Here is a 27,696-nt window from a genome sequence, read left to right on the forward strand (position 1 = left end):
AATCTTACAACAGGCTCTTTTGTTGTTCATTTTGCTGACCCAATGACTTTATTAGTTTTTCTTCTATTTTAATATTAGCACACATTTCATAAAGTCTGAATTTTGTTGGAATCTGGTAGAGTTTGGCATATATTTTAAGCAACAGTGATGAGAGAGAAACTGAAAACAATCTTTTCCCATGCTTCTGCTGTGTTTTCTGTTCCTTGTTCTTTTAACCTCTCTTATTCCTCACTACCTAAATTATGCCTTTAAATTAACCTACAAGGGTACACTACTATTAGATTTGAATACGCATAACCATCAAGTATGAGACTACCAAGATCCTAAAATTATTAGTTCAATCTAAGTTATCGGGAGAATGGAAGGCAAGGCAAGAGTTCACACTAGTCCATTTCTTCTAAATAAGGCAGCAACTAAAGATCAAGGCATTTTCAAGGCATTGTCTGTTATCTGTAGCCTTCCCTTATATCTGACTCATATTTGTCTCTATTTTCATGATTTAATTTCTCAAGCCAGGGGCACATTGCCAAAGACCATTTGAAACCACAAGAGTTTCAAAGAACACCCAAAGGGCTAGTGGGTACAGAGTTGGCCCAGTATTAGGCAAACTACCCAATATGGAAGACTTGAGCTTTCATTTGATGAAGTCATTCCAAAAATTGTTACAGATTTTTTTAAGAACAAAAAAATAAAATATAAAGGAAAAGGATGAGGGGAGTGCTTTGATTTGCTTTTATAAAGTAAGACTGTTTTGGTGGCTCTATCCACACATTTCTTCCTGGATTTTAAGAGGTTAAGAGTAGCTGTATGGCCATTATAAGAGGGTTTTTTTTTGTTGTTGTTGTTGTTGTTTAATGTAAATCTAATGACACCCTAGCCTTATTTTTACTCAGTATTCCTGGTTCTTATATTTGCAAAATTAAAATAGTGTCTTTAATGGGTGACATGAAGATTTCTCCTATCTTAGAAAGATATGATATAGGGGAAGTCAAAGCCTTGTTTTGTATATTTACCATCTTCATAAGTTCATTTTACTGAGAAGGAGCTCATCTCTGGCTACCCTAAGGACACTAAGAGAAGCAGACCTCAGAAGTGGCTGCATTTTTCTGTTGGGAGAGGTACTTTTTAAATTTTGAGAAATGTTAGTGGTTTCCCAAAGCCCTCACTAAAAGAAATGTTTAGAAATTCCGTTCCAGGTCACACAGCATGTTAGTAGCAGAGTTAAGGTGTAAACCTAGACTTACTGGCTCCTTTCACAGTATTATGACATTCGTTAGAGTGGTAACATATTACCTCATATTCACATAACTCTTAGTGCTATACCAGTTTCTGCTTGTACAATCTCTCATTTAGGCCCTCCACAGCCCCATGTACTAGAACAATAAATGCAATTGTTCTCACTTTGCAGATAACAAAATGGCAACTCAAGAAGACGCACATAGTCTAGGACAGCCAAGACTAAAACCCAATTCTCCAAATTCCTTCTCCAAGGCTCTTCCCACCATGCCATTCTGTTTGGTGCCTTCCATTAATGAACATAGGAAAACAAGTTTGAGACCCCAGGTGGTTGAAAATAAAACAGGTGGTTGAAAATGAATAGTTATGGAGCTGGGGTGGTGGCTCAATGGTAGAGCGCTTGTCTTGCACATGAGAGGCACTGAGTTCGATCCCCAGCACCACATAAAAATAAATAAACAAAATAAAGACATTGGGTCCATCTACAACTAACAAAATTTTTTAAAAAAGAAAATGAATAGTTACATATTTGTAAGTACAAAAATGAAATATTTGAGTCTCTTGTCTCTTCTGCTGTTGTTCTCTAACACATTTCCAGCATTAAGATTTTGCTCTGTGAGGGGACTAATTTTTTTTCTACAATAACCCCCTAATCAATTTGAAACACATGTAGTTGAAGGAAAGAAGTTATCTGTAGCTTTCCCTTATTTCTGATTCATATTTGTCTCTATTTTCATGATTTAGTTTCTCAAGCCAGGGGCACATTGCCAAAGACCATTTGAAACCACAAGGGTTTCAAAGAACACCAGAAGGGCTAGTAGGTGGAAAGCGCAGCACCCAGGCAGCAGATGACCTGAATTCCACACCTAGTTTCCACGAACCCAGTATTGACCCCAAGAACCATCTAATCTTTGGGTGGTTCTATTCTGTAAAATCTGGGGGCTGTGTTAGTACACATATGTGAATTTAAACCTAAGACTGCACTCACACTTCGCATATTTAAATATTTTTAAATATTTCTTTTTAGATGTAGATGGATACAATACCTTTATTTAGTTAGTTTAATGTGGTGCTGAGGCTAGAACCCAGTGCCTCACACGTGCTAGGCAAGTGCTCTACCCACAACTCCAGACCCTTAATTTTTTATGGTACATTTAAAACAACATATAGAGAGAACATGAATTTTCTTTCGTCGGAAGTTGAGTCCTCACCTCTTCCCTGACATTAGTGGGCTTCCTGCCGCAGTCCTGCGGCGTGCAGCAGAACCCAGTCAGGGGACGGACAAGCTAAAAAAAGGGCAAGTCCGGAGACTTGACCTCGGCCAGCGGTAGTTCCCGAAAACTCCTAATTCGGGGCGGCCGGGGGCCGCGGCCCAGGCTCCGGCCACCTGTTCGGTGCAGCCAATGGGGCCATGGGGGTGGCCCGGGCGGGGCGCGGCTACAAAAGGCTGTGGCCGCGCGCGTCCGCACATCCCGCTCCAGGCGCGCTCTCGGGAGGCTCAGGCAAAGGCTGCCGAGCGCCGGGAACATTCCGCTCGAGGACCAGATCGGCCGGGGCGATGCTGCGGGTGCGGTGCCTGCGCGGCGGGAGCCGCGGAGCCGAAGCGGTGCACTACATCGGGTCTCGGGTGCGTGCGCCGCCCGCCTGGTCTGGCGACCGCCTGTCTCCCCCTCGCTGGGTTCCGCGCGGACCGGAGGCCCCGCTCTCTCCCCCAGCCGCCTTTTCTAGCTTTCCACACTCTGAATTGCATGCCAATGTCCCTTCTGTTCCTTCTTGGAAGCTTGGCTGCCGCAGCGCAGGGGGCACCACCTTCCTCAGACAGACCTTAGTTTGCTCCATCGAGCTTCGAGCCGAGCCGAGGCGAGGGTTGGGAACTAGGGACTCCTTAGTAAAAGGGTGGCATTGTTGAGGTCCAGAGCCTTGCATAGGCATAGAGTTCGGGGAGTTTCGGGAAAATGCGTATGAGGTGGATGGATGGGGAGAAGAGGCCAAGTGGGAATCGGAACTGAGAGCAAGCAAACAGCTTGTCCGGAGTCTTAAAAGGAGTTGGAATGAATTCATCCTGTCTCCAGACTTTCTACCCCGTCCCCTTCCTCTGATTTCCTGGGATGTCAGCACAGACCCTCTCTTGCCTCTCAGATAGGAATAGCTCGGCGGTCCTTCCGGGCTATCAGCCACCCTCTAGCAACTGGAAACAGCTGATGCTCTCCGTCTTGCTTTAATCTCCATCTCTGCGCCCCTACTGCCCTCCTTCCTTTTTAAAAAGAGGAGAGGGATTTAGGAGCCTAGGGTTTGCGTAGTGGAAGAGGGACTCTTCCTGCTTTAGATTTATAGATCCTTCATTTTTAAAAGTTTTTTTTTTTTTTTTAATTCTTAGATCTTTCTAGTTTAAATTGTGCCTGGGTTAATCCTTATCTTGGCTAGGGTACTGTGGACCATCTGTAGAACAGTGCAGATGGCAGCTGGTCACTTTCAAAACTGAAGTGCTAAAGAATGTGAATTGCGTGTCAGAGATGGAAAAAAAATGATTTGAAGCTGATTGTTCTGAAAGATGGGATCCTTTACAAATGCTTGAACATTGTTATTTGGGGAAAAAAGAAGTAAGCCTAATATTAATATTGGTAACCTTTGGTACTGAGGGGGAAAGGAGGCTCCTGCCTACAGCTGAACTTGGCAGGGAGGTATGGGACAACTTTTTGGGAAGAACGTGACCCATCACCTGCAGAAGAGTTGCTGAAAGCTGGATAAGGATGGACTGCAAAAACCTGTTCTGAAATAAGTGGGGGAGTATGGTCACTGGGGACAAAATCTCTTCTGGGGGATTTTTAAAAGTTAACAGCAATTAACATAATAGATAAAAAGAGAATATATGAATACACAAGAAGGTGAAAAATAACCTGTAATCCTTCACAGGCTTGTAGAAAGTATACCATGCAAAAGTCAGACGACTTGGCTTGAATTAGGTATTTGATAAAAGCTTGATAACTAGATTTGGTTAATCAGCTATTTGACCTTGTGCAGGATCCATAAAATGAACATATTAAGAGGTTTGCTAATTAACTAACAGGATTAAATTTGAAGGTAAAAGGATACATGTCAAGTATTTTAAAGGTCAAAACTACAACTCATTATAGTTGTATGGATCCAATTTGCCAATTACAAAAGCACATCAAGGATGGAATGGTTGTACATATTATTAGCATGAGTAGTATTGATTTAATTCAATAATACCCAGTTCCTGTGAACTGTTAACATCTGGTTTATGTTCTCCTGTAGGATTTTAAATGTCTGGCTGTGTTATGCTGGGTTTTCACTCCTCACCCCATCTCCACTTCCTCCTACCTCCTAATATGGAATGAGGCTACATGATAAACTTTTTGTTGTTGTTTTTGAAAGCTTGGAAGAACCTTCACAGGATGGGTGCAGCGAACTTTCCAGAGCACCCAGGCAGCTACAGTTTCCTCCCGGAACTCCTGCGCAGCTGATGACAAGGCCACAGATCCTTTGCCCAAGGACTGTCCTGTCTCCTCTTACAACGAATGGGACCCCTTAGAGGAAGTGATAGTAGGCAGAGCAGAAAATGCCTGTGTCCCACCATTCACGGTGGAAGTGAAGGTAAACAGAACTTTTGTGTGTGTGGAAGTGGGTTCTTTCCTCACCTGCTGCTGCCTGGGCTCTGCTGCCATCCTCTGGAACTGCTTTCACTTTAGCAGGGGTTCATTTTAAATGATCTTGCTTTTGACACTTCTATGGTATTTGACACTATTTATACCAATTCCTTTCTTCTTCAAACTTTCCCAGGATCCTGAGACACCTTTCTGGGAACATAAGTTCTTTCACTGATTCTCACAATGTAACACAGTCTATAATGTTGAACAGAATTTCACTTTTGGTTCCCTTCTCTTAGCCATTCCGACAGCTTCAGGGCCTTTCTCTACTGTGCTCTAGATTGCACTCTAGATCAATACTTTAAACCTAAAGTATTCTTTGTCACAGAACCTCAAACTTGGCACATGTAGAGTTCAGTTGCCAGTCATCCTGTTTCATTTGTTCCTTTTAATTTTTAGGTGTTCCTGTTCAGTCAAGTTAAAACACCACGTGGTCATCTTTGATTTCTCCTTTAGTCACATTCTTCACATCCATTCTCCAAGATTTAACAAGTCTTTTGTCAAAAATGAATCTTGTCTCCATATCCTGTCTCTGTCTTAAGTCAGGAGCTCATCTGTTCCTAGACTATTGCAGTTAACTCCTAACTTGTCTCTGCCATTCACTCTACTCCACAGACCATATTCCAGCTACTATCAAAGTGATTTTTTTTTAAACCCAAATTTGATCGTATTACTCATCCTGCCCCTTTACTTTGATAGCCCTCCCATTGCTTAGGAAATGTTCTCACTGTATTCAGGCTGGTTCTGGCTGCAGTTCCAGGACTCCCCATTTCAATCATTGTCTCATGTTAGAGATGAGCTAGTATGGCAGGTTAGCAGATATTCATTCCTGTGTAAGTTGCTTTCTCCTCTAATATTCCACCCTGGTTTTCAACAGACTTTGTAAGAAAAATATATAATCCTTAACAAGCCCCATGCCTTTTCTCCCACCCAACACTCCACTTATTTTCCTACACCCTCTTGAATGTAAATTAAACCTACAGCTAGCTCCAATGATACCTTTCCCAAAGTCTTCCAGAACTTTCCTGGCAACAAGGCATATTTCTCTTTTTAAAAATGCCTAGTATTTTTTATCTGTATATTTTTATGACCAGGGACCCCAAAGACTCATATTTAGATGGTACACTACATAAGGGTCCCCTATCTTAGGGAGTACCTTCCCCATCATATAAGAAGCTTAAGCTAATAATGGATTACAAATATGTCTTAAATTTACTTAAGTTCTTCCTGAATATTTTACATCTGTAATATAGATTGAGGAAGAAAGTCTGAAACAGTACTGTCATCAGCAGAAATATTGCCTACCATGTAACAGGGTTCTAGAGAAATTAACACAGAAGAACTGCCTAACTACTTGGTGAAATAAGTTGTTCACAAAGAAATAAATACCAAGTATCTTGTGCCCACTGCTGGCAAGGCTGTGCTAAGAGAGTAAAGAAAAACACATGACCAGGTGCTGAATGGTTAGGAAGTCTTCTGGAAGTGGCTTTTGAGTTAGATCTGGAGGACATGGCAGTAGAAAAAGTAATACTTTCTTCTGATTGTTCTGATATTTTGAAATTTGAACAGATAAATTTACATATTCTAAAAAGCATGGTCTTTTAAACTCTTTTCTTAAAAAGAAGTTGCCTCCTCCCCTAACCATTTTTTTAAAGTTGTATATGGACACAATACCTTTATTTATGTATTTTTTTTGTGATACTGAGAATCAAACCCAGTGCCTCACATGTGCTAGGCAAGTGCTCTACCACTGAGCCACAACCCCAGCCCTCAATAGTTATATTTTTACTTGTCTTAAAATTTTTTGTTTTTGTGCTGGGGATTGAACCCAGAAGCACTTTACCCCTGAGCTAAATCCTCAGCCATTTTTATTTTTATTTTCAGACAGTGGTATGCACCACTGCACCTGGCTAAAATTATTGACTTTGATATCATGTGATCTTATGGAATTAGAATTCTTTTTTTTAAATTTGGTTTTTAGTTTTAGGTGGACACAATATCTTTATTTTTACGTAGTGCTCAGGATCAAACCCAGTGCCTCATGCATTCTAGGTGAGCGCTCTACCACTGAGCCATATTCCCAGCCCTGGAATCAGAATTCTTAGATATTATTTAGAGTTGTCACTTGATTTATGACTTTAGACTTTGTAGCTTCATGGGTTTGTAGAAAGTATACCATGCAAAAGTCAGACAACTTGGCTTTAATTAGGTATTTGATAAAAGCTTGATAGCTAGATTTGGCTAATCAGCTATTTGACCTTGTGCAGAATCCATAAGTTTCAGGGCACTAGTAAAATGAACATATTAAGAGGTTTGCTAATTGCCTAACAGGATTAAATTTGAAGATAAAAGGATACATATCAAGTATTTTAAAGGTCAAAACTACAACTCATTATAGTTGTATGGATCTAATTTGCCAATTACAAAAGCACATCAAGGATGGAATGGTTGTACATATTAGTAGCATGAGTAGTATTGATTTAATTCATTTTTCTGGTTATTTGTATTTTATTTGACAAGCTAAGCTAGGTCCTAAAAGAGCAGAAAGTAAATCAAACATATGCATGGCCCCTAGAAGGCAGAAAAAAATGAACACAGGTACATTAATCAGCTAGGGAACAATAAGATAAAATAATGTAGTAAAATAAAATAGGCAATTAGAGTGCAAGATATGTTGGAAGATATACATACTAAAGAAATTTTAAGGAAAGCAGTGGGGAACATAGTTGTCAGGAAGCCACTTTTTGAAAGCTAAGTGTTTTTTTATTCTGCAAAACTTAGTAAATACTTGCTTACGGGTTTGCTTTTGTCTATTTTATTTTAAATATATCCCTTGATAGAGGACCTTTTACAAACTCTTAGATTAATTAAGGTTAATGTAATATGAGTTTTCACTTTCAATAGAAAGTAAGTTTCTATTGATATTTCTTTGCATTCCAAAGACAGTATTTTAAAAAATCATTTGGCAAACCCCAATAAAAAGGATTTTAGGCTCCGGAGGGCTACAAAGTTTCCAGGAATGTAGCCACATCCTTGCAAAGGATTGTTGAAAAGATCATATGCTATGCATCTAATATAGTGTTCATTACTTGCAACACTTGGTAAATGATTGCTAACTCATTTAGCAGGGTTATAAAGCAAGTGTAAGCAATGTTCAACTATCTTTTGGAAAATGTAATTTGCCCTAATCATGTGCACTTTGTCCAACCTTTGCCAGATTATAAGCTTTACAGACTCACACTTGTTCAAGTAACTTTTTTTCTCCCAGGAAAGTTTAAATATTTATCAAGGCAAGCTTCACTCTGCAGAAATAGTCACACAAGACACTTTGGAATGAGCCTGGCAAGACAACATAACTGTGTGCCTGCTGTAGCTCAGTGTTAAATTTTCAAAGGCTTCTTGTCTTTAGTGGATTGTAGGAGATGTGCCTGGCATGAGAAGGAGGACATGGCGAATAGACAAGTAGTACCAGGAATATAAAAAGAGTCATTATTATCTTCTCTTTCTGGTTGCTGCTGCAAAAATTCCTAGGGGTAAAATGCTGGAATGCTTTTGTTTCGTTTTTCAAAGAATGGACTGACCTTAAAAATATTCAAATGTTTAATAGTTGAGATAATAGTTTTTGTGGGTCAGAAATTGAGCCTGCTATTTGACTCTATATGTCCCAAAGTAAAAGAACTAGTTAATGATCTGAACAGGGGTCAGCAAACTTTTTCTGTATAGGGCCAGATAATAAATAATTCAGGCTTTACAGAACTTAGGTCTGTGTTACTAACACTCAACTTTCCCATCTTATTGTAATGCCAAAGCAGCCATAGGCAGTTTGCAGACAAATGAATATGCCTGTGTTCCCATAAAACTTTATTTATAAAACAAGAAGTGGGCCAGTTTTGGCCTGTGGACCTTAGTTTACCAACCCCCTTTTTAAGCTTCACTGGCATTCTTCATATTTCTAAAGATCAGTTTTTCAGCTTTTCCTTTTCCTCCAGGCTAGGTTCCGGACTAACTGATGTGAACCTAAATACTGAACTAAAAAGCAGCAAGTCTGCATTCATGTATTTGATATTTATCAAAGAGAAGTAAAAAATGGAAGTATAGATACAAACCTAGAAAAAATATGTCTTTGACATTAAAAATCCAGACTTGTAGACATTTAGTCAAGCCTTTATGGGCAAAAATCATTGGGAATGATATGAACTATCGTAAGCAATTTCAGTTTTAAACACTTTTGTACACTTCTCGGGATGCTAAGGCAGGAGGATTACAAGTTCAAGGCCAGCCTTAGCAATTTAATAAGGTCCCATACAACTTAATGAGACTATATCTCAAAAAAAATAATAAAAAAGGGCTGAGGAGGTGACTTAGTCATAAAGCACCTCTGACTTCAACCCCTAATAACCCCCCACCCCCAAAAGTTTTTATACATCAAGTTAAAAATGTTCAAACCAATAGAGCATAGTCAAGCCCCTTACTCTTTCCAGAATACTGTGAGAATCAACCTTGGAGTTCTAGGCCTGCTTGTCCAGGTAGTAAATGAGCAAGTGACCTCCCTGAGCCTCTTCCCTTACATGTGAAACGAACATATAAATACCTGCTCTGTCTCTTGGGTAGGAGTGTCAGGAGTACCAATTAAGAGCCCATCTGGATAACGTAGACACACTCTTTCACACATTATCCAGTTTTGCCCTTTTCTTTCTAGTACTACTATCTGCAAGTATTTGATTTATGATGGAAACCTTCATATTGGTCATGATCAGTCCTGGTAGTTGGGTAGTTAATTAGTGATACAGAAAAACATTTAAAAAATTAACTGCCTTGAACATGTTTTCAACTAAAAATATGTAGATTTATGTGGATTTGCCAAATTTTTAATGAAGACCTGAGCCTTTTTCTTAGAGACTGGATTCTCTGATTGGAGACCTGCTTCATCTATCTTGATAAATTGTGAGATGCATCATATGCATGTCCCAGCATCTATCTTTATATGGAGAACTTGGTTATGCAAAACTGTCTAAATACAGAATCTTTCTAAACTTATAAATTTTTGCATATAATTTCTGAAAACTTTCTATATGTTAAAAACTTATGAATTCTGCCAGGCGTGGTGGTACATGCCTGTAATCCCAGCAGCTTGGGAGGCTGAGGTAGAAGGATTGCAAGTTCAAAGCCAGCCTCAGCACCTTAGTAAGGCCCTAAGCAACTTAGCAAGACCCTGTCTCAAAATGCAAAATAAAAAAGACTGGGGATGTGGCTCAGTGGTTCTTTTATTTTCTTATGCTGGTTTAGTTGTTGTCTAGTTTATTTTCTTTGAGGCTGATAGGAGTGCTTAAGTTCTATTTTGTCTGTGAAGTATAGCCAAGAAGATTCCAAGCTTGTCTGGGGGCAGACATGCTGTGAGTGATTGGGCATGAGATCTGAGGCCGAAGGATCCAAAGGCCTCAAATATCAAGATACTTTAGAACTCTTCATTCAACAAATATTGAGTGTCTGCCAGTATGCTTCATGCTGGGGATCAACAGTGTATAAAACATGGTTCTAGTCTTAATTCGATTACATTTTACAGAGTTTTCACCACCCATTAACCTACCATGAAGTGTGTTTTTCTCCGATAATTATTTCATTTACTTTCTTCTGCTTCTAGGCCAACACATATGAAAAGCACTGGTCATTTTACCAGAAGTATGGAGGCCATTTTTTTCCCAAAGATCATTTGAAAAAGGCTGTTGCTGAAATTGAAGAAATGTGCAATATTTTAAAAATGGAAGGTGTGACAGTGAGAAGGCCTGATCCCATTGACTGGTCATTTAATTATAAAACTCCTGATTTTGAGTCTACGGGTAAGTGTAGCTCCTTGATTTTTTAAATTTGTTTCTTAACTATGTGGGAAGAAAGCTCTGAGAATTTCTTGGATCAATCCCTCAAAAATTTATAGATATTTAGGAACAGCTTTGTTCAGTTAGTTATGATTAAGATATACACATTCTAAACTAGATTATAAATCTGTTGGAGTCTCCTTGAAAGAAGTAGTTTTTCCTAAACTTTATAGTCATCTTCTTACAAAAGAACAGTGAATTCTGTTTAATTTTCCTTAATAACAGAAATTAAAAGGATAATAGAAACATTCCCATTTTCCTTTTAATTGTCTTTGCTGTCCAAGTGTTCTTGTGCTTGAGTTCCATAATTTCTAGTTCCAAAATGATCTTTGGCCCAATCTTTATTTCATGATACTGATAGTCCTTTAAGAACTCTGTTTCTGTATAACAAGAAAGGACCTACAAATGGAACGGGCCTGGTAATTCAAGATCTCTTTAAACAGCCATTTTATTGCTTCATTTTTTTTTCCTTTTTTGCTTAGCTTCCTTGCTCCTAGTCAGAATTCATGTTAGCATTCTAATATGTATCATTTTATTTTTTCCATTTTTACATAATTATTTGCATATACACATAAACAGGGTTTTTAATAATTTCTTTTTTAAAAAAAGATTGCATCATATTATATAGACTTTTCTGTCCTGGAAATGTGTATTACTGAGGTGGTAATACAGAACTTTTATTTTTTTATGGAACTTTTTGGTCTGACAGGTTTATATAGTGCGATGCCTCGAGACATCCTGATAGTGGTGGGAAATGAGATTATAGAGGCACCCATGGCATGGCGTGCTCGCTTTTTTGAGTACCGAGCATATAGGTCAATTATCAAAGACTACTTTCATCGGGGTGCCAAGTGGACAACAGCTCCTAAGCCCACAATGGCTGATGAGCTTTATGACCAGGTGAGTCCTATTTATAGACTATTTTCTTAATAGCTTTTCTAAATAATCCACAAAGAGGTTCTCTGATATCTGATATATGTTGTGCATTTCAGAAACTGAGAACCTAATTTTTGCCTAATTTTTAAAAAGTGATTGTGTTATGATGAAAATAAGAGTAAATAATCTTATGATAATAATACTAATAATAATAACTCACATTTATTTGTTGTTTATCTTGTATTGGGTTTTGGGCTTAGCTCTTAATTTACTTCCTCAATCATGTTTATTCTTCACAACAAATGTAGGAGGAAGTAGTATCATTTTATCACCGGGAGGAAAACTTGGCATGAGGTTATACTGCTATTAATTAGTGGAGCCAGAAAAGTCACTAAGCTGAAGTCTTTCCTTCTAGAAAAAGAACTGAGTCTATAAGCCAGATTCATAATAAAATGAAATACACAGTTAGCCTTTCCTATCTGTAGATTCTGCATCTGTGGATTCAACCAACTACAAATCAAAACCAGTTTTTAAAAATTGTGCCTACGATGAACACATATATACATTTTTTTCTTGACATTATTCCCAAAACAGTACAGCACAACTATTTACCTATATTTACCTATTACATTAGGTATTATAAGTAATCTAGAGATGATTGAAGGTATATAAGAAGATATTTGTAGATTATAGACAAATAACTGCTATTTTATATAAGGGTCTTGAGCATCCACAGATATTGAGAGATGACTGTGTGTCTCTTACTATTTAATCATTTATAGGGAATCTTTAAAAATAAAAATTTCTTCCAGGAGTTTAAAGACAGAAATAATAAATTAATTCCACCATACTCAAATTTGGCAGGGGAAGCACAACATCTCATATGATGGTGTGAGTAGGCTCAGAACCAAATTCCTTTTCTAAGAAAAACAGAGTGACTTCATCCTGTTGATTTGCAGTGCTACAGATAACTATGTAAATCCAGTACGGGTCATGAAATATTTTCAGAATCAATTACTACCCTGAACCACTCCTTTCTAAATATCAGGTAATTACTGTAATGCATAGGATTTTTTGTTGTGGTGGTGATGGTAGTGGTGGATTTGTTGTTTTGGTGTTTAACATGGACCTACATCTTTCCTTTGCCTGTTTTAGTCTGGAACTGAGGAGTAGTACTTTGAGAAGGATGGTGTTGAACTAATGTTTTTAGTAATGTATAACCTTCTAAGTTCCTTATGAAACCAATACATTGTGTGTGTTCATTCTTATTCCTGTTAGGATTATCCCATCCATTCTGTGGAAGACAGACACAAATTGGCTGCTCAGGGAAAATTTGTGACGACTGAGTTTGAGCCGTGCTTTGATGCTGCTGATTTCATTCGTGCTGGAAGAGATATATTTGTACAGAGAAGCCAGGTTATAAAAGTTGCCTCTGAAATTTCATACTTTATTATTGTGTTTTTTCTAATGTAAAATATTTTCTTCTTACATATGTTAGTTTTATAAACATAGAACCAAATCTTTACAGATTATATGTATTCCTTTTATTTTCAGGTTACAAACTACTTGGGCATTGAATGGATGCGTAGGCATCTTGCCCCAGAATACAGAGTACATATCATTTCCTTTAAAGACCCTAATCCAATGCATATTGATGCCACCTTCAATATCATTGGGCCTGGTCTTGTGCTTTCCAACCCTGACCGGCCATGTCACCAGGTAAGAGAGTTCTTATGGCACTGGACAAGCAATAGAGCCTGGCAACCAAAGTAATTACCACCTTATTTTAAGTACTTCCAAGGTTCCTAATGGTTCTAAATGACAAATTCAGCAATATTCAAGCATATTATGATCAAACATTGGATTGCTTATGGTGTGTTTATTACAAGATGTCCAATGATCAGAAATACATATTATTGCTGTGATAATTAGTATTATCATCAGACTTTGACTTTAGCTGCCTATATTATCAAAGTATTAAGTTTGTGTGTATTAGTGTGATAATAATAATCTTGCCAAAAAGATATTAATGATGAGGGCTATCAGAGACCAAGAATAAGAATAATAAACATGGGAGTAAGCCTCTTGGGATTATTTTGGTCTTGCAGATTGATCTTTTCAAGAAAGCAGGATGGACCATAGTTACTCCTCCAAAACCGGTCATCCCAGATGGTACGTTAACTTTTATATACTTAGAAACTAAAATGAATACTTCAGTGACAGGAATCATTTATCTATAGAGAGCAGCCCAAATTTTAGCCAATTAGAGAAAATGTTTCCCCAGTAAGGAGTGAAGTGATGACTATGAGTGCTAAAACCAGGCTGGGACTCGTGTTTTCAGGTTTTCCTTCCACAGAGAGTGAAAGCAAGAAGACAGAATAAAACAACATCACATAAAGCAAGTTATGACTTCTTATAAGAAAACAGGATGAAGTCCAAATGTGTGATGAATATGGATTGATTCATAAGGTTTATAGATAAATTGTTTTAAGATGATTAAAGTAAGTTTTCACATGAAAAGTGAATTACCAAAAGCATTTAGCTGTCACTCTAATCTCCATTACTTGTAATTCCTTACTTTAAACAAATGACATTTTTAAATTTATTATTTGCCCCTTTTCAGATCATCCACTCTGGATGTCATCCAAATGGCTTTCCATGAATGTCTTAATGCTAGATGAGAAACGTGTTATGGTGGATGCCAATGAAGTCCCAATTCAAAAGATGTTTGAGAAGCTGGGTAGGTAACAAACAGTGCAACATGCTATCATATGTGAAAGTGTTCAATGTACTGAAGAAATGACCTGCAAGTTCCTATGCATGGTTTATCTAATTCAATTGCTATCCCTTTTAGAAGTACCAAGTTATTATTTTTGTAAAAGCCAATATTTTTGTTTTCAATAAGTACAGCCTCAAAAGGTTGGAGATGTATCCAGAGATCCCCAAACACCTCCTTAGCAATAAGTTTACCAATCTTCTATGATTCAGCCAGTGTCCCAGTGCCCCTGTGTGGAGAACCAGCTACCCTTTTGCAGATGAGCATATGGATCCATCAGCACTTCCCCAAATAAGAAATTTTGAGGAAACTTTAAAAGTAGTTTAATTGTCATCACATACGTTAAAGGGCTTTCAAGGGTACAGAAAATGACTTGTGTGTTCTGCAAGCAGTTAACAAAGTGTTGAACTGCAGCAGAAGGTGTCCATAGATCATTCAGCTTTGAGCTAAAGAGCAGGATTAGTTTTTATTCGAGGAGAGTTTGATAATCTTGATATTCTAAATTTAGACCAATGATTCTAAAACTATTGAGAGAAATATTAAGGAAAGAATCTTCATCTGAGTTATTATATAGAATATAGATGTATTCCTCTTATCATACTTGATGTATCCTGCATGTCAAATAATGACATTAAATAATGTCTAGGCAGTCTACTTGTTGAAATTGAATCATTTAAAAATTTTTTGTTTTATATTTGAGGTATTCTACTCAGCAGAAATTATTTGCCCCTTTAACACATCCTTTCTTGATGTAGTTAGTGTCCATTTTAAAAGATTGGCATATCAGTTGTAGATTGAACAGAATCTAATGATTTGACCCCTAATATTATACCACTTTTTTTTCTAATTTTATTAAACAAAAAATTGCTCAAGTTCAGTTTCTTTGTCTATTTATATTTTATTGTTTCCAAACTTAAGATAGTATAAAGTACAAAATATCTGATTTATAATTTTACTTTTAGTACTTAAATTCTATTTAGAAAAAAAAATAAAGTCTATTTAGACACAGGGAACTTCTTAATGCAAATTTCTATCAAGCAACTGAATTCCCTCTAATTCAGGATGAGCATGGCTATAGCCATCTGAATAAGAAAGACAGGTCATCCTATCAGGAAACTTGCTCATGTTTAAAAGCCCACTCCTTATCCCACATCCATTTCTTACCCCTACCCAAATCCTGCTATTATTCTTCAAAGCCTTGTGCAGTCTCATTTTCTCAGAAGCGTCCAGACAACTCAAGCCTCCTTTCTCTTCCTGATTATACCAGTGGACCCTGTAGCGACTCTCTGGCTTATCTGCCCCTTCAAAATAATGAGGGAGGAAAGTAGACAGTCTTTTAAAAACCCTGCTATGTCTAACATAAAAGATTCTTCCTAAATACAGTTTTTTTAAGTACACCGTTCACATTGTATCCATGTCATTACAGGTGGCACCAGATTAAACCAGTAGTCTGATTAGGTACCTATATAACAAATAAACTCAGGTATTAAACTATCAGCTCTGTTTTGTTGTTTCCTTAAGGTGGACTGGCAAAGTTAATCCGTATCAGATAAACTCTCCTTAGATGTGACTGCAGTCAATTTTTCAGGTTGGCTAAAGTATGCTTTTCCTACTAAGTTAACCTGGCCAAATTAGAAACAGTCTGACAAAGTGAGGCCTTCTAAAAGGCCTTGAAATTTCGGTACTTGATCATTTTTTAACATTTGGTAGGTATTTCGGCTCATCCAGTCTATTGATTTGTGAACAGTTAATAGAGCAAAACTTCAGTCTCTGTTGACCTTTTGATAATGATCTTATATTAGCAGTGGAATAGAGGAGATGAAATACAGTTGGTGAACATAAAATTGAAAGAGAAAAGATCATTCTGGGTTGGGCCAGCCTCAAGGATGAGAGCCACAGGATTCCTCCAGGTTCTTCAGGTTCACTTTCCAAAGGAGAATCATGTGAGTGTATCTAACTGACCTCGTCTGTGTCTCCCATGCAGGTATCAGTACCATCAAGGTGAACATTCGTCATGCCAACTCCCTGGGAGGAGGCTTCCACTGCTGGACCTGTGATGTCCGGCGCCGGGGCACTCTTCAGTCCTACTTTGACTGAGCAGGCCTGATGGGGCATGTGGTATGGTCCCAGATCCACCTAAGAAGCTTAGGGGCAAGGTTCTTTTCCCGCTTTACAGAGTGCATGAACTGTAGTGCTTTAAACAATCATATCCTTAACAGGGGTCTCAAGCCTGGTTTACTTTTATTCCTTTTCTTTGATATAAGGACGGTAACTTCTGCTAGGTATAACTTTCTTCTCCTAAAGTTTTATTTACTATTTGGCTTCAAGTGTAAAACATTGGTGAATGTGTACCAAGACAAAAATTAGTCACTTGAGTAACTTGGCCACTAATATTTAACCATCTACCTCTGTTTTTAATTTTCTTTCCAAAAGGCAGCTTGAAATGTTGGTCCTAATCTTAATTTTTTTTTCCTTTTTGGTAGACTTGTGAATGTTTTTATCACTTCTTTTTTCTAAATGAAAGACATAGAACATACCTAGATCCTAAGTAGAACTGGATAATGATTTCTTTTCTATAAAAAAAAATTGACTAGTTTTAAAAATTTTGTTTAAAAAAATAACCTCAACTATGCAGACATCAAAGTGAATTTTCCATGAATTTTTTAATACTTTCATCTCAACATCTGTGATATGTGCACTAAAATCTTTGTCATGCATCTTACCTCATTTCAAGTGAATTATTTTAATCTTTTCCTTTCTTCCAAAAAACTTTACAGAAACATTTAGTGCAATAGCATATAGCTATCATTGCCCATCCCTCAGTTTCAGTGTTTAATATCTATTAGATAATTTGCATCTTTGGTAATCTAAGATTTGTTTACAGATATGCAAATTATTCAAAGCTTAGAGTATAAAAGCATTTTACTAATGGAGGTAAAACCTACATGTGATATGAAATAATTTTAACGTTCAATACTCTAAGTGTATTTTTATTCTAATAAACTTTTGTGTTTCTGATTGTATTTGTTACAGTTTGGCATCAGTCTCATTATTTTAATGAAGCAAATTATAGGAACGTATCTCTGAAATAATCAACACATTCCTCCCCAATTTAAACTTAATACTTGTATTCAGAAATGTTTAAGAAGATCGGATTTTAGTTTATCATTTCACTCATTCAAAAATATCTGATGAGCATAAAGGACTAATCCTAGGCCCCAGAAAGGAAAGTCTCTATTTTGGAGTTGCTCAATGTTTTCATTCATCAAAAATCTGCATAGGATGTGTAGTTGGAGTCACATATTTCAGCCATTCCCTTGCTGACTCCTTTAATCCCTTTGTATCCTGTTGTCCTTTTTTATCCATCACAGAAACACATGTTAATCTTACACTTGGAATGAATTTCTCTTGGGAAGTCTGTGCAATTGGCATATTGAGGGGTATATGTCCCCAGGCCTAAGTTGTACTTGGCAGTTCTGCTACATACCTCTGCATTTCCCTCAGTAGCTATTCCAAACTTTCACCGTTTCCTTAGCTGATCATGTTCTTTCATTTTTTCACTGAAAAAAATAGAGGTCATCAGGCATCAGTTCTCTCAGCTTCTGCCTCAGTCCCCTAGAGATTTATATATATTTGTACACTCTGGTTAGGGCTCTGTCTTTCCTGGCCTTTATCAGCTAAGCTTCTATAGGGAAGTCAGGCCTTCATGTCATCATTTGCTTATACTACCAAACCCTCTAAAAGGGACACTTTTTTCACTGCTGCACAAAAAGAGGTAAATCTTCTGACCAAGTCTAACCTACATGACCCTCATTTGATCCTAATCTTTCTCTCTTCAGGAACTTACTATATCAGTTACCATGTAACTCCAGTGCCACCCTGTGTGTGTGGGGGGGTGGGGGTTCCCAGCCCCTAGAAAATAATCATGCTCAAAACAACCCCTATATTGCAATCCATAATCAAGGCTTTTTTTTTTTTTATAGTTGTTCCAGTGTTGTTTTTCCATCTCTCAAACTAGACTCTAAGCAACATGAAGGCAGACACATTAGTTTCCAATCCAGTGCCTCAGAAATACTTGCTATTATTGAACCCATGACTGAAAAAAATGAAGACCTGATATGAAATCAATTTAGGTTGTGAATTTATTTCTAAAATTTAAAACATCACTGTAATCATCTTAGTACTTGGCACACTGACCAAAGAAGTAGAGTAGGGGAGCACCTTTTACCCCACTCTGTTTTACATGGCAAATGTTGGTGGAACAAGGATGAGGATGAGTGAGATCTAACCATTAAAATATGACAGCTCTTTGTGGTAGTCGTGTCCAAACTGATGGTGTCTGACTTTCAATCCTAGTCCCAAACACTATCCCAAAGTTTTACAGTTCCTGGCCAATACTTCCACCGTTTAGGATGTTTTTTGGTGTGGGGGATGGGTACTGGGATTGAACCTGGGGGGGAGGGCTCTATCACTGAACTATATATCTAGCCTTTCCTTCCTTCCTTCCTTCCTTCCTTCCTTCCTTCCTTCCTTCCTTTCTTTCTTTCTTTTTTATAAACAGGCCCTAAATTGCTGAGGATCTTGCTAAATTGCTTAAACTGGCCTTCAACTTGTGATCCTCTTGCCTCAGGCTGCCAAGTCTCTTGAATTATAGGCAGGAACCACTGTGCCTAGCATTGTTGCAGTCCTTTGATAGTATTAGCAACATTGGGGTTAGCCATTGAGTATGAAGCCAAACCTAGAGTGTGTCCTAACAGTATTCAAGTGTCCCCAAATAGTAGGTGAAGGGACAATGTCATTTACTTGCCAGGTATAAGATAGAAATTTTCCCCTGGGAATGTTTCTTCAAGAGAACTGCAAATGCTGCCTTTCTGTTGGCAAAGTTGATTTGTATTATGAACTTCAGCCTAAGCAGGGGCCAGTGACATGTCAGTTAGTCTATAAATGCATGGCTTGAGTTTCCCCTATGTCCACTTATTTCAAGGATTAAGGTCAAGCAAGGGCATCAACTTGTTAACTCCAGTCACCTCCAACCCTGGCATAGTTTTTATTCCTTAAGCATCATCATGCCCTACTTTGAGTTGCCTTTAGAATTTCCATAGCAATTTTCCAAAGGCAGTATCATTCACAAAGACAGAAAAGGTCCCTTCTATTGTCCAGTTTTCTATTGCACATTTGCTAGGCCAACTTTATTGTCAGTGGCCCTTAGAATCATTTTAGACCCAATTTTATGCCATGTGGGTTTTAATTTGTTCAATTTTATCATTGCCAGGAACACAGCTGGTAATTCAGTCCATCAGGCTGACTTATTCCTATCTTCTTCCATGAGGATTTTTGCCACATGCTAGATTAGGGCAGCTGTTTTCCAGACTGAGCCATGGTCCTTAAATCTGGAGCTACAATCTGTGAACCAAACTGATTGCCAGCCATCCTTGGGTAAGAGGTGGAAAGGAGGGGCCATCAATAACAGCAAGCAAGTCTTCCTGGAGACTCTATAGTCAGTCCTGGGGGGAAAGAGGCCATTTGCATATAAATACAGTGAATTCCTCCCTTGGAAACTCTTAGTATATACCATTTCCATTTTAGAATTGAAATTCTTTGGACATTATTCTCCTTGTTGAGATTCTTCTCTGATATCACCCATCTTATGCTGGATATTTCAGGTCTTAATGTCTTTGGCTATTGGGGCTGCTACATAAATGCTCAATAGCAAGAATGTTAAGTGTCTTTCAAAAGGAATATAATAGCAGAATTTGGAACTTGTCTAGTTCAAAGGCCTACATGTCACTATTGAGCAGTGGCTGTGGGCTTTTGTCAGAAACTCCAGCTGGCAAGAGTACAGCTGGCTGACATTTTAATTTTATTTCATCATTGGGATTATATAATCCTAATGGAATGATAAACTACCGCCTTCTGCAATTCTAAGAAAACTTGCTCTTCAGATCCTTGATCAAATTTTTAAATTTTTTTCTGGGTAATTTTATGGAATGGAGCTAACAGTATCCCTACAAGAGGGATATTATTTCTCAAAAAGCCAAATAGGCCTACTGAGTGTTGAGCCCCTAATTTAGTTTGAGAGGTGAAAAGCAACAGCAATTTATCCCCAGTTATCTGCAATATGCCATGGGTTGCTCCAGTTCATAGGATCCCCCCAAATTTCACAGACTTTGTGGGCCCTGAATTTTGGGGGGAGGGAGGAATTAATCATTCTAAATTATCTGATATATGAACTTAGAATGGTCATTTTTAGCTTGAACCTCAGTTTTTGAGATAATCCTGTCATTGACAGTGCATTAGGACATTGTCTGTCTATATTTGATTTAGGTCCCACTGGACCAGTTTGTGACAATACATTAGAGAGTTCAATTATCTTTGAGGTATCATAGTAAATGTATCTTAGAGACTGCAACATGTGTATACCAACTATTATCTCTCCCTGGTGATAATAACACATTTTCTGTGGGATTCTATGGGATATACAGGCTCAGTGCTTACTATCTATCTCTTAGGGCATGAGACCTCAGCTTCCAGTACTGTGAAACATACCAAATCAGTGTACAAGTTGTATGATTCATTTTTATAGTCATTTGTGTGATTGTATGATTGTAAAAAAGACAATGAAAGGACTGGGGTTGTGGCTCAGCAGTAGACCGCTCGCCTAGCATGTGCGAGGCCCTGGGTTCAATTCTCAGCACCATATAAAAATAAATAAGCAAAATAAAGGTATTGTGTACAACTAAAAAATAAATATTAAAAAAAAAGACAATGAAAAGGATCTCAGGGTGAAGTGATTCCCAAGTGAACATAGACTAATGAGATAATACCTCAACCTGGGAGGAAAACTGAGGAAGTTGCAAAATCAAAATTATTGAAATTAAAATATCTTGACCAATTGGTTAATGTTTGATTTATTTGACAGCATTCAAAACACTTCAAAAAGAATAAAGGGACACAATATTGATTGAAAATACTCCAAGAACCAAATAACAAAATTACATAGGAAGCAATAAACTCTATTTTTGTCTTGTTTTGTTTTACAAAGCAAAGATGGTACTATGTATAGGTCAAGTACACTTAATCTGAAAATTGAAAATCAGAAGTGCTCCAGAGTGTGAAACATTCAAGTGCTGATTGATACCACAAACAGAAAATTCCTTACCTGACCTCACGTGATGGGTCACAGTCAAATGCAGATGCACACCATACAGGCCATTCAACATCCTCAAGGAAAACAGACCTTTCCAGCCCCTTCAACTGCAATATGCCAACTTTGTTTTATACATAAAGTTATTTAAAATTTATATAAAATTATTTTCAGGCCATGTATATCAGGTGGATCTATATATAAGACATAAATAAGTTTCATTTTTAGACTGGAGTCCCATCCCCAAGATATCTTATTATGTAAATGCAAATATTACAAAATTCTAAAGAATCTGAAATCCAAAACACTTCTATCCCAAGCACTTCAGATAAGGGATACTCATCTGTATATATGTGCATATTAAACAATTCCTGCTATAGAGAATCTACTATATGCTGGGCATCATTATGGGTACAAAACATACTTTATCTCATTTCACCTAAGAAACATCAAGATAGTATTAATTTCCTTATTAAAAAAGAAAGAGGAAATAAAAATTAAGTGCTTATGTTCACATCTCACCTCTTTTACCCCCAAATCCTCACTTACATTACATCATTTCTGTCCCTCCTTTTCAGTGCCAATTTTCACGAAAAGTTTGTTGGTCCTGCCCATATCCATTTCCTCACTTTCTACTCACTGTTCTACTCACATCTGAATTTCGCCCCACAAAAGTGTCAAAAACTGCTTCCTCTGAGTTCAGGAAAGAACTGAACATCCCAATGACCACTTTCTAGACTTTACCTTGAAACAGTCTTCATCCTCTAGAGTTGAGTTCTGCAAATTCTGGCCTGCAGGTCATATCTGGAAGCACTGCTGCCTGTTCCTAACAGATCCTTCGAGCTAATTCTTTAATGGTTGAAAAAGTCACATCACATTCTTGAATGGTTGCAAAAAATAAACCAAGAATAATATTTCATGACATGAAATTCAAATTTCAGTGTCCATAAATAATGTTCTACTGAAGCTCAGTCATATTTATTCACACATATATCATCTGTGGTTGCTTTCTGTGCTACAATAAAGGAGTTAAATAGTTGAAACAGAGACTTGACTTCATTTTCTAAAAATGTTTTGTTGTGCTGGGGATTGAACCCAACTCCTTATGTGTACTAAGCAAGATTCTAACACTGAATTAAACCCCCAGCCCACATGACAGAGACTTTATCTGGTTCTGTTACTGCTTCCCAATGCTGCTTGGTGTACCGCAATCTCAGTGAGACAGTATAACTTGATAAGTGTTTCAAGAGTCTCATGATGCTTTATTTCTTCTATGTCCAGTCCATACCCATCCTGTTAAAACAAGAAAAATATTTCAAAACATCAAGTGTCATGCTTCTAAGGCACAACAAAATAATCCTTCTAAGGATTATTTTGATTAAATTATATGGCAAAGCATTGTGTTTATTGAACAATGATATTATAGAAGATATATTGATATTTATCTGAAACAGTCACCACAACATTCCCAATTCACAGGAAAGCAATGCTCAGGGAAAAAAATAGAAAATTTAAAATGAAATATCTCATTATAGCAAAATGTCTTCACAAACATTTTAAAAAATGAAAATAATACTTCAACCAAAATAAATATCCTACTGGCTTGTCTGTGAGCTCCACAGGGAAAGTCATTTGCTAAAAGTAAATTAAATAGCTTTTTTTCTTTCTTCCCCTGAATTGCTAAGGTTCAACACAGGGCTTCATGCATTCTATTCAAGTACTTTGCCACTGAGTTACACCCCAGCCCCTTAATTATCTTTGATTGCAGCAGCTAAAGAAGTATCCAGAAAAAAACAAACTTGTTTAAAACTATTAGCCTTTCGGTGTGTTGAATTCCTCTAAGAGTTGAGATGTTGCAGCAACATCAATAATCAGTTAACACAAATGATTTTGAGTGGCTTTCCTTGATAAATCAACAGATATTACCAATACTGCTCAGTTGTTTATTCAAGACTCAGTTGTTGATTATTTAAGGAGTCTTGAATAATCAACTGAGTCTAAAGTGATGGAAAAATTGTATGAAAGTCCTGACAGCTACTAGACTGATCTTTTACTATGGGAGTCGGGTCAGGTCACCAATCCCCTCTTCTCCCCATCCCCATAAAGCCTTTCAGTGAAATTCTCATTTCCCCTAAAACAAAGTCCCAAATACTTAAAATGGATGGCAAGACCTTGCCCCTGCCTACCTCCAGCCTATCTTAAGTCACTCTACCTCCACTCCTGCTATATTGGAGCCGCACTCTCTTCTGCTACAGGGATTTCAGCATTTTTCCTTGGAGGTGTCTCTCCTGTTTCCTATCCCCATCTCTCATCTCTCTTCTCTCTTTTTCAGAGCTAATTCTGATAGATGTGCTTCTCAGACGGTCATGTCTCCCCAGAACTCTACTCCTTTGGTTTAAATGGTTTCTCCATACAGTTGAACAGTGCTCGTTAATACTCTGGAATGTTTTGACTCCTTATTTTGAAAAGTCCCCATTGTGTTAATCAAGTTTTTTATTTTCTGTGCTGTATGTTTTGACATCTTAGAAAGTTTGCTGGCCAAGGAAAATCTTCCCTTTCCAGGGCTTGCTAATTCTTAGAGTCAGCAAAGGACTTGGCAAAGAGCCAAGATTTATGTTTTTCACATAAACAAACCAATCAACCCCAAGCCTACAGCCCAGTCATGTCCTGATCTAATTCAGACACTGCACCAATATTTCCTTGCTCTAAAGCAACCCAGGGCCAGGTATTAGGCAACTAGAAACCATTCATTTAGTGCAAAGCTCATTGGAATTGTTCCAGCTAGCCGATCCTGAACTGTTTGCTCTGCCTGGCCTTGCCTTGCCTTTCCCAGGGAAACTCCAAAGAAGGCTCATGATCCTTTCTGCCACCTGACCCAATCTGACATTTCCCCTATGGCCCTCCATGGTATGCAGTATCCATTCTTGGGACTTATGAATATAAAACACTTCTTTCCAAACCTCATTCTTGTTTTCTCACATGGTCACACCCTCTTTATCTTATCATGTCCAAATTCATATTCTGAGAATATCAACCCTGGATCACCCTAGATCATTTAGGTTCCTATTGGCTACACATAATGGAAATCCAACTTAAAGTAACTTAATCAAAAGGAAAACTTATTTCCTACAATACAAAGTTTAGAGAAAGGGAAACTTAACTACATTATTAAGGATCAAGGTTTTTCCCTCCATGTTTCCATTCTACCCTTTTCTTGTTGGTGCATCTTTCCTAAGGCTGGCAGCAAGATGAAGGCAGTGGTTCCTGGTGTACATTCTAGTGTCATTTCTTTTCTGCAAAGCTCTTTTGTGTAACAGACACTTTCCCCAAAGTCCTCTTAGCAGAACTCCTGGCATGTCCCATTGGCTGCTGGCTCATCTGCTCATTCCAGGCCAGTCACTGGTAATTAGGATGGGATCTATGTGACCAGGACAGGGATTAGCTCCACTGGGGGCACCCAGCTGCATGCAAGAGGAATGAAGAAAATTAGATTCTATTGGAAGGAAGAAGGGGAGATGGATGCTGGCAAGAGAATCAATTTTCCCACTGTAGCCCTCAGCAAGATAGTCATGCTAGCAAGTTTAAAAAAAAATGATCTTCTTTTCTTCTCTACTGTTTGAGTTTTTCCACACTGAAATTGATCTCTTTCTTCTTGTGTTCTCCCAAAAAATGTTTAAACATATAAACACCTCAATGTGCATCAGAAGCACCTGGAAGTCTTGCTAAAATGCAGATCCATAGCCCTACAACCAGAGGTTCTAACTTAGTAGCTGGGAGGGTATCTCAGATAATTTTAAAAACAGTACTGACAAAGAACATAACACACACCAACTGGTATGAAATTGGCTAAGAAGCTGAATCCAGAATGATACAACTATCAAAATTTTCTGCCACAGGAACCTGAAAATATTGTGCCATAACGTCTACCTTAGAACACTCTAAGAATATTTCCTCAGTTACCCTTTTACAGCTAAAACAGAAAAATTGCTGGCACCTTGTTGGTATTTTGTCGAGGGTGGGGGGAGTGGGGGGGTATGGGTCTGGAGACACTGAATTCAAAATTTCTCCAAAATAGAGAAGAGACGTTGCCTAGATGATGAGTCCAGTGTCAGTTGCCTTTGGCTCAGCCCAGTTTTCTAGCATGGATGGAATCCATGAGAGGCAGCTTCTTTATTGAGTTGATGAGACAAATAGAGTAACTTTTCCCCCCAAAAAATGATAATTTAAAATATTTTAATTGGCTGGGATGTAACTCAGTGATAGAGAGCATGCCCAGCAGGTGTGAGGTCTTGTGTTCAATCCCCAGAACTGCAAAAATAAATAAGTAAATAATAAGTAAGTAAATAATACATCGTAATATATTTTTAAACATAGCATTATCATGGTATAAACTGAAAATTTCATATGGATTTTAATATTTAAAATGTAGACTTCAAATAAATTATTTCATCACCTACTTGGCTGTAACCCCATTCTCTTAAGAGTATGCATCTATTCTCCTATGTGCTCAAGGGTAATTTGGTGGAAAATATTGAAAAGTCCTGATTGAATTGGTTTTCTCTTTTTAAAGAATGCTTAGGAAGGTATCAATTATTAAAAACTTCTCTAAACCAGACCTAGAGGCAGAAATTTTTCCCAGTTATTGAAAATCAGATTGATAGACTATTTTTATACAACAGGCAGTAGTATTTTAAATAAGATAAGAAAGCGTTGCTTAATGCAGAACCTCAGTGAAATGGAGAAAACTTATTTGATTTGGTATAAGGAAGCATGGGCTGTAAGGTGTCGTGGCACATGCCTATAATCCCTGTGGCTCGGGAGGCTGAGGCATGAAAATTACAAGTTCAAAGCCAGTCTTAGCAATTTAGCGAGGCTCTAAACCACTTAGCGAGACCCTGTGGCTCAGGGGTTAAGTGCCCTTGAGTTCAATCTCTGGTACCAAAAAAGAAAGAAAGAGAGAAAGCATAGGCTTACCACTCATCTCTACTTGAATTGGAATTTATTATTAGCATATGCATTGATGATAATGCCCCAATCTTTTCAAAAACTATGTAAAAATCGCCATATAATTTTGTGAACAGGAGCAGGCCCAGTGGACCGCCTGCGTGGTAGACACATCGCCCCAATTGGAGGAGGGGCTGAGCAGAGCCGCCGCCCGCGCCTACAAGGTAGGCAGACCTGCGACCGACCAGCGGAGCAGGCCCAGCGGCCTGCCGGCATGGTAGACATATCGCCCCAATTGGAGGAAGGTCCAAGCTGCCGCCCACAAGGTAGGCAGACCAAGCGTCCCGGAGAAGGGGCCTGGCGGCACGCTGGCCTACTTGAAAGATCACCCCAATTGGAGAAGGGGCACAGCCGCCGCCTGCGCCTGCAAGGTAGGCAGACCTGCAACCTGGAGAACAGGCCCAGCGGCCTGCCAGCGTGGTAGACAGATCATCCCTATTGGAGGAGGGGCCCAGCCGTTGCCCGCAAGGTAGGCAGACCACGCGACCTGGAGAGGGGCCCAGCGGCCCGCTGGCGAGATAGACAGATCACCCCAATTGGAGGAGGAGCACAGCCGCCGCCAGCCCCTGCAAGGGAAACTTTGCAACTATACAAGAGCAATATAAATATATAGGGGGGAAATTCAATAACACAACAGTTTCACCAAGCAGAAAGAAACGCGAGCAGTATGAAAAGATAAGGAAAGAAAGGACCACAAGCAATGCAGTTCAACTCAACTTTAGAAGAGGTAATAGCTGCAGCAGATGGAATGTCAGATAAAGAATTCAGGATTTACATGCTTCAGATGATCTGGAGTCTCAAGGAAGACATTAGACAGCAAAATCAGACAATGAAAGATCACTTCGACAATGAGTTACATAAACAAATCCAAGAAGCAAAAGATCAACTATATAGGGAGATAGAGGTTATAAAAAACAAACAAACAGAAATCCTAGAAATGCAGGAATCAATAAACCAACTTAAAAACTCAAATGAGAATACTACCAGCAGAGTAGAACACTTAGAAGATAGAACATCAGACAATGAAGATAAAGTATTTCAACTTGAAAAGAACATAGACAGCTCAGCAAGACTGTTAAGAAACCATGAGCAGAACATCCAAGAAATATGGGATAACAT

The 27,696-nt window shown here is 38.2% G+C and overlaps 1 protein-coding gene and 1 long non-coding RNA gene across 2 annotated transcripts in view; one reads left to right on the forward strand and one right to left on the reverse strand.

Annotated features, from left to right (window-relative positions):
* The first annotated feature begins 2,624 nt into the window (after positions 1 to 2,624).
* On the forward strand, positions 2,625 to 17,452 carry Gatm (glycine amidinotransferase). The gene is made up of 9 exons (XM_015480700.2): positions 2,625 to 2,863; positions 4,633 to 4,851; positions 10,546 to 10,741; positions 11,487 to 11,677; positions 12,932 to 13,069; positions 13,208 to 13,372; positions 13,762 to 13,825; positions 14,277 to 14,393; positions 16,414 to 17,452. The coding sequence occupies exons 1-9, from the start codon at positions 2,648 to 2,650 to the stop codon at positions 16,524 to 16,526; spliced, it is 1,419 nt and encodes a 472-aa protein (XP_015336186.2). The 5' UTR covers positions 2,625 to 2,647; the 3' UTR covers positions 16,527 to 17,452.
* A 1,101-nt stretch (positions 17,453 to 18,553) lies between these two features.
* LOC125613287 overlaps positions 18,554 to 27,696 on the reverse strand; it is a 14,700-nt gene continuing 5,557 nt past the window's right edge. Inside the window, exons 2-3 of the long non-coding RNA XR_007343790.1 lie at positions 21,589 to 22,866; positions 18,554 to 19,933 (exon numbers count right to left, since the gene is read on the reverse strand). This is a non-coding gene — a long non-coding RNA (uncharacterized LOC125613287). The remainder of the gene's footprint in view (positions 19,934 to 21,588; positions 22,867 to 27,696) is intronic.

Source organism: Marmota marmota, unplaced genomic scaffold, assembly GCF_001458135.2.
Source record: "Marmota marmota marmota unplaced genomic scaffold, marMar, whole genome shotgun sequence".
Taxonomy (NCBI): domain Eukaryota; kingdom Metazoa; phylum Chordata; class Mammalia; order Rodentia; family Sciuridae; genus Marmota; species Marmota marmota.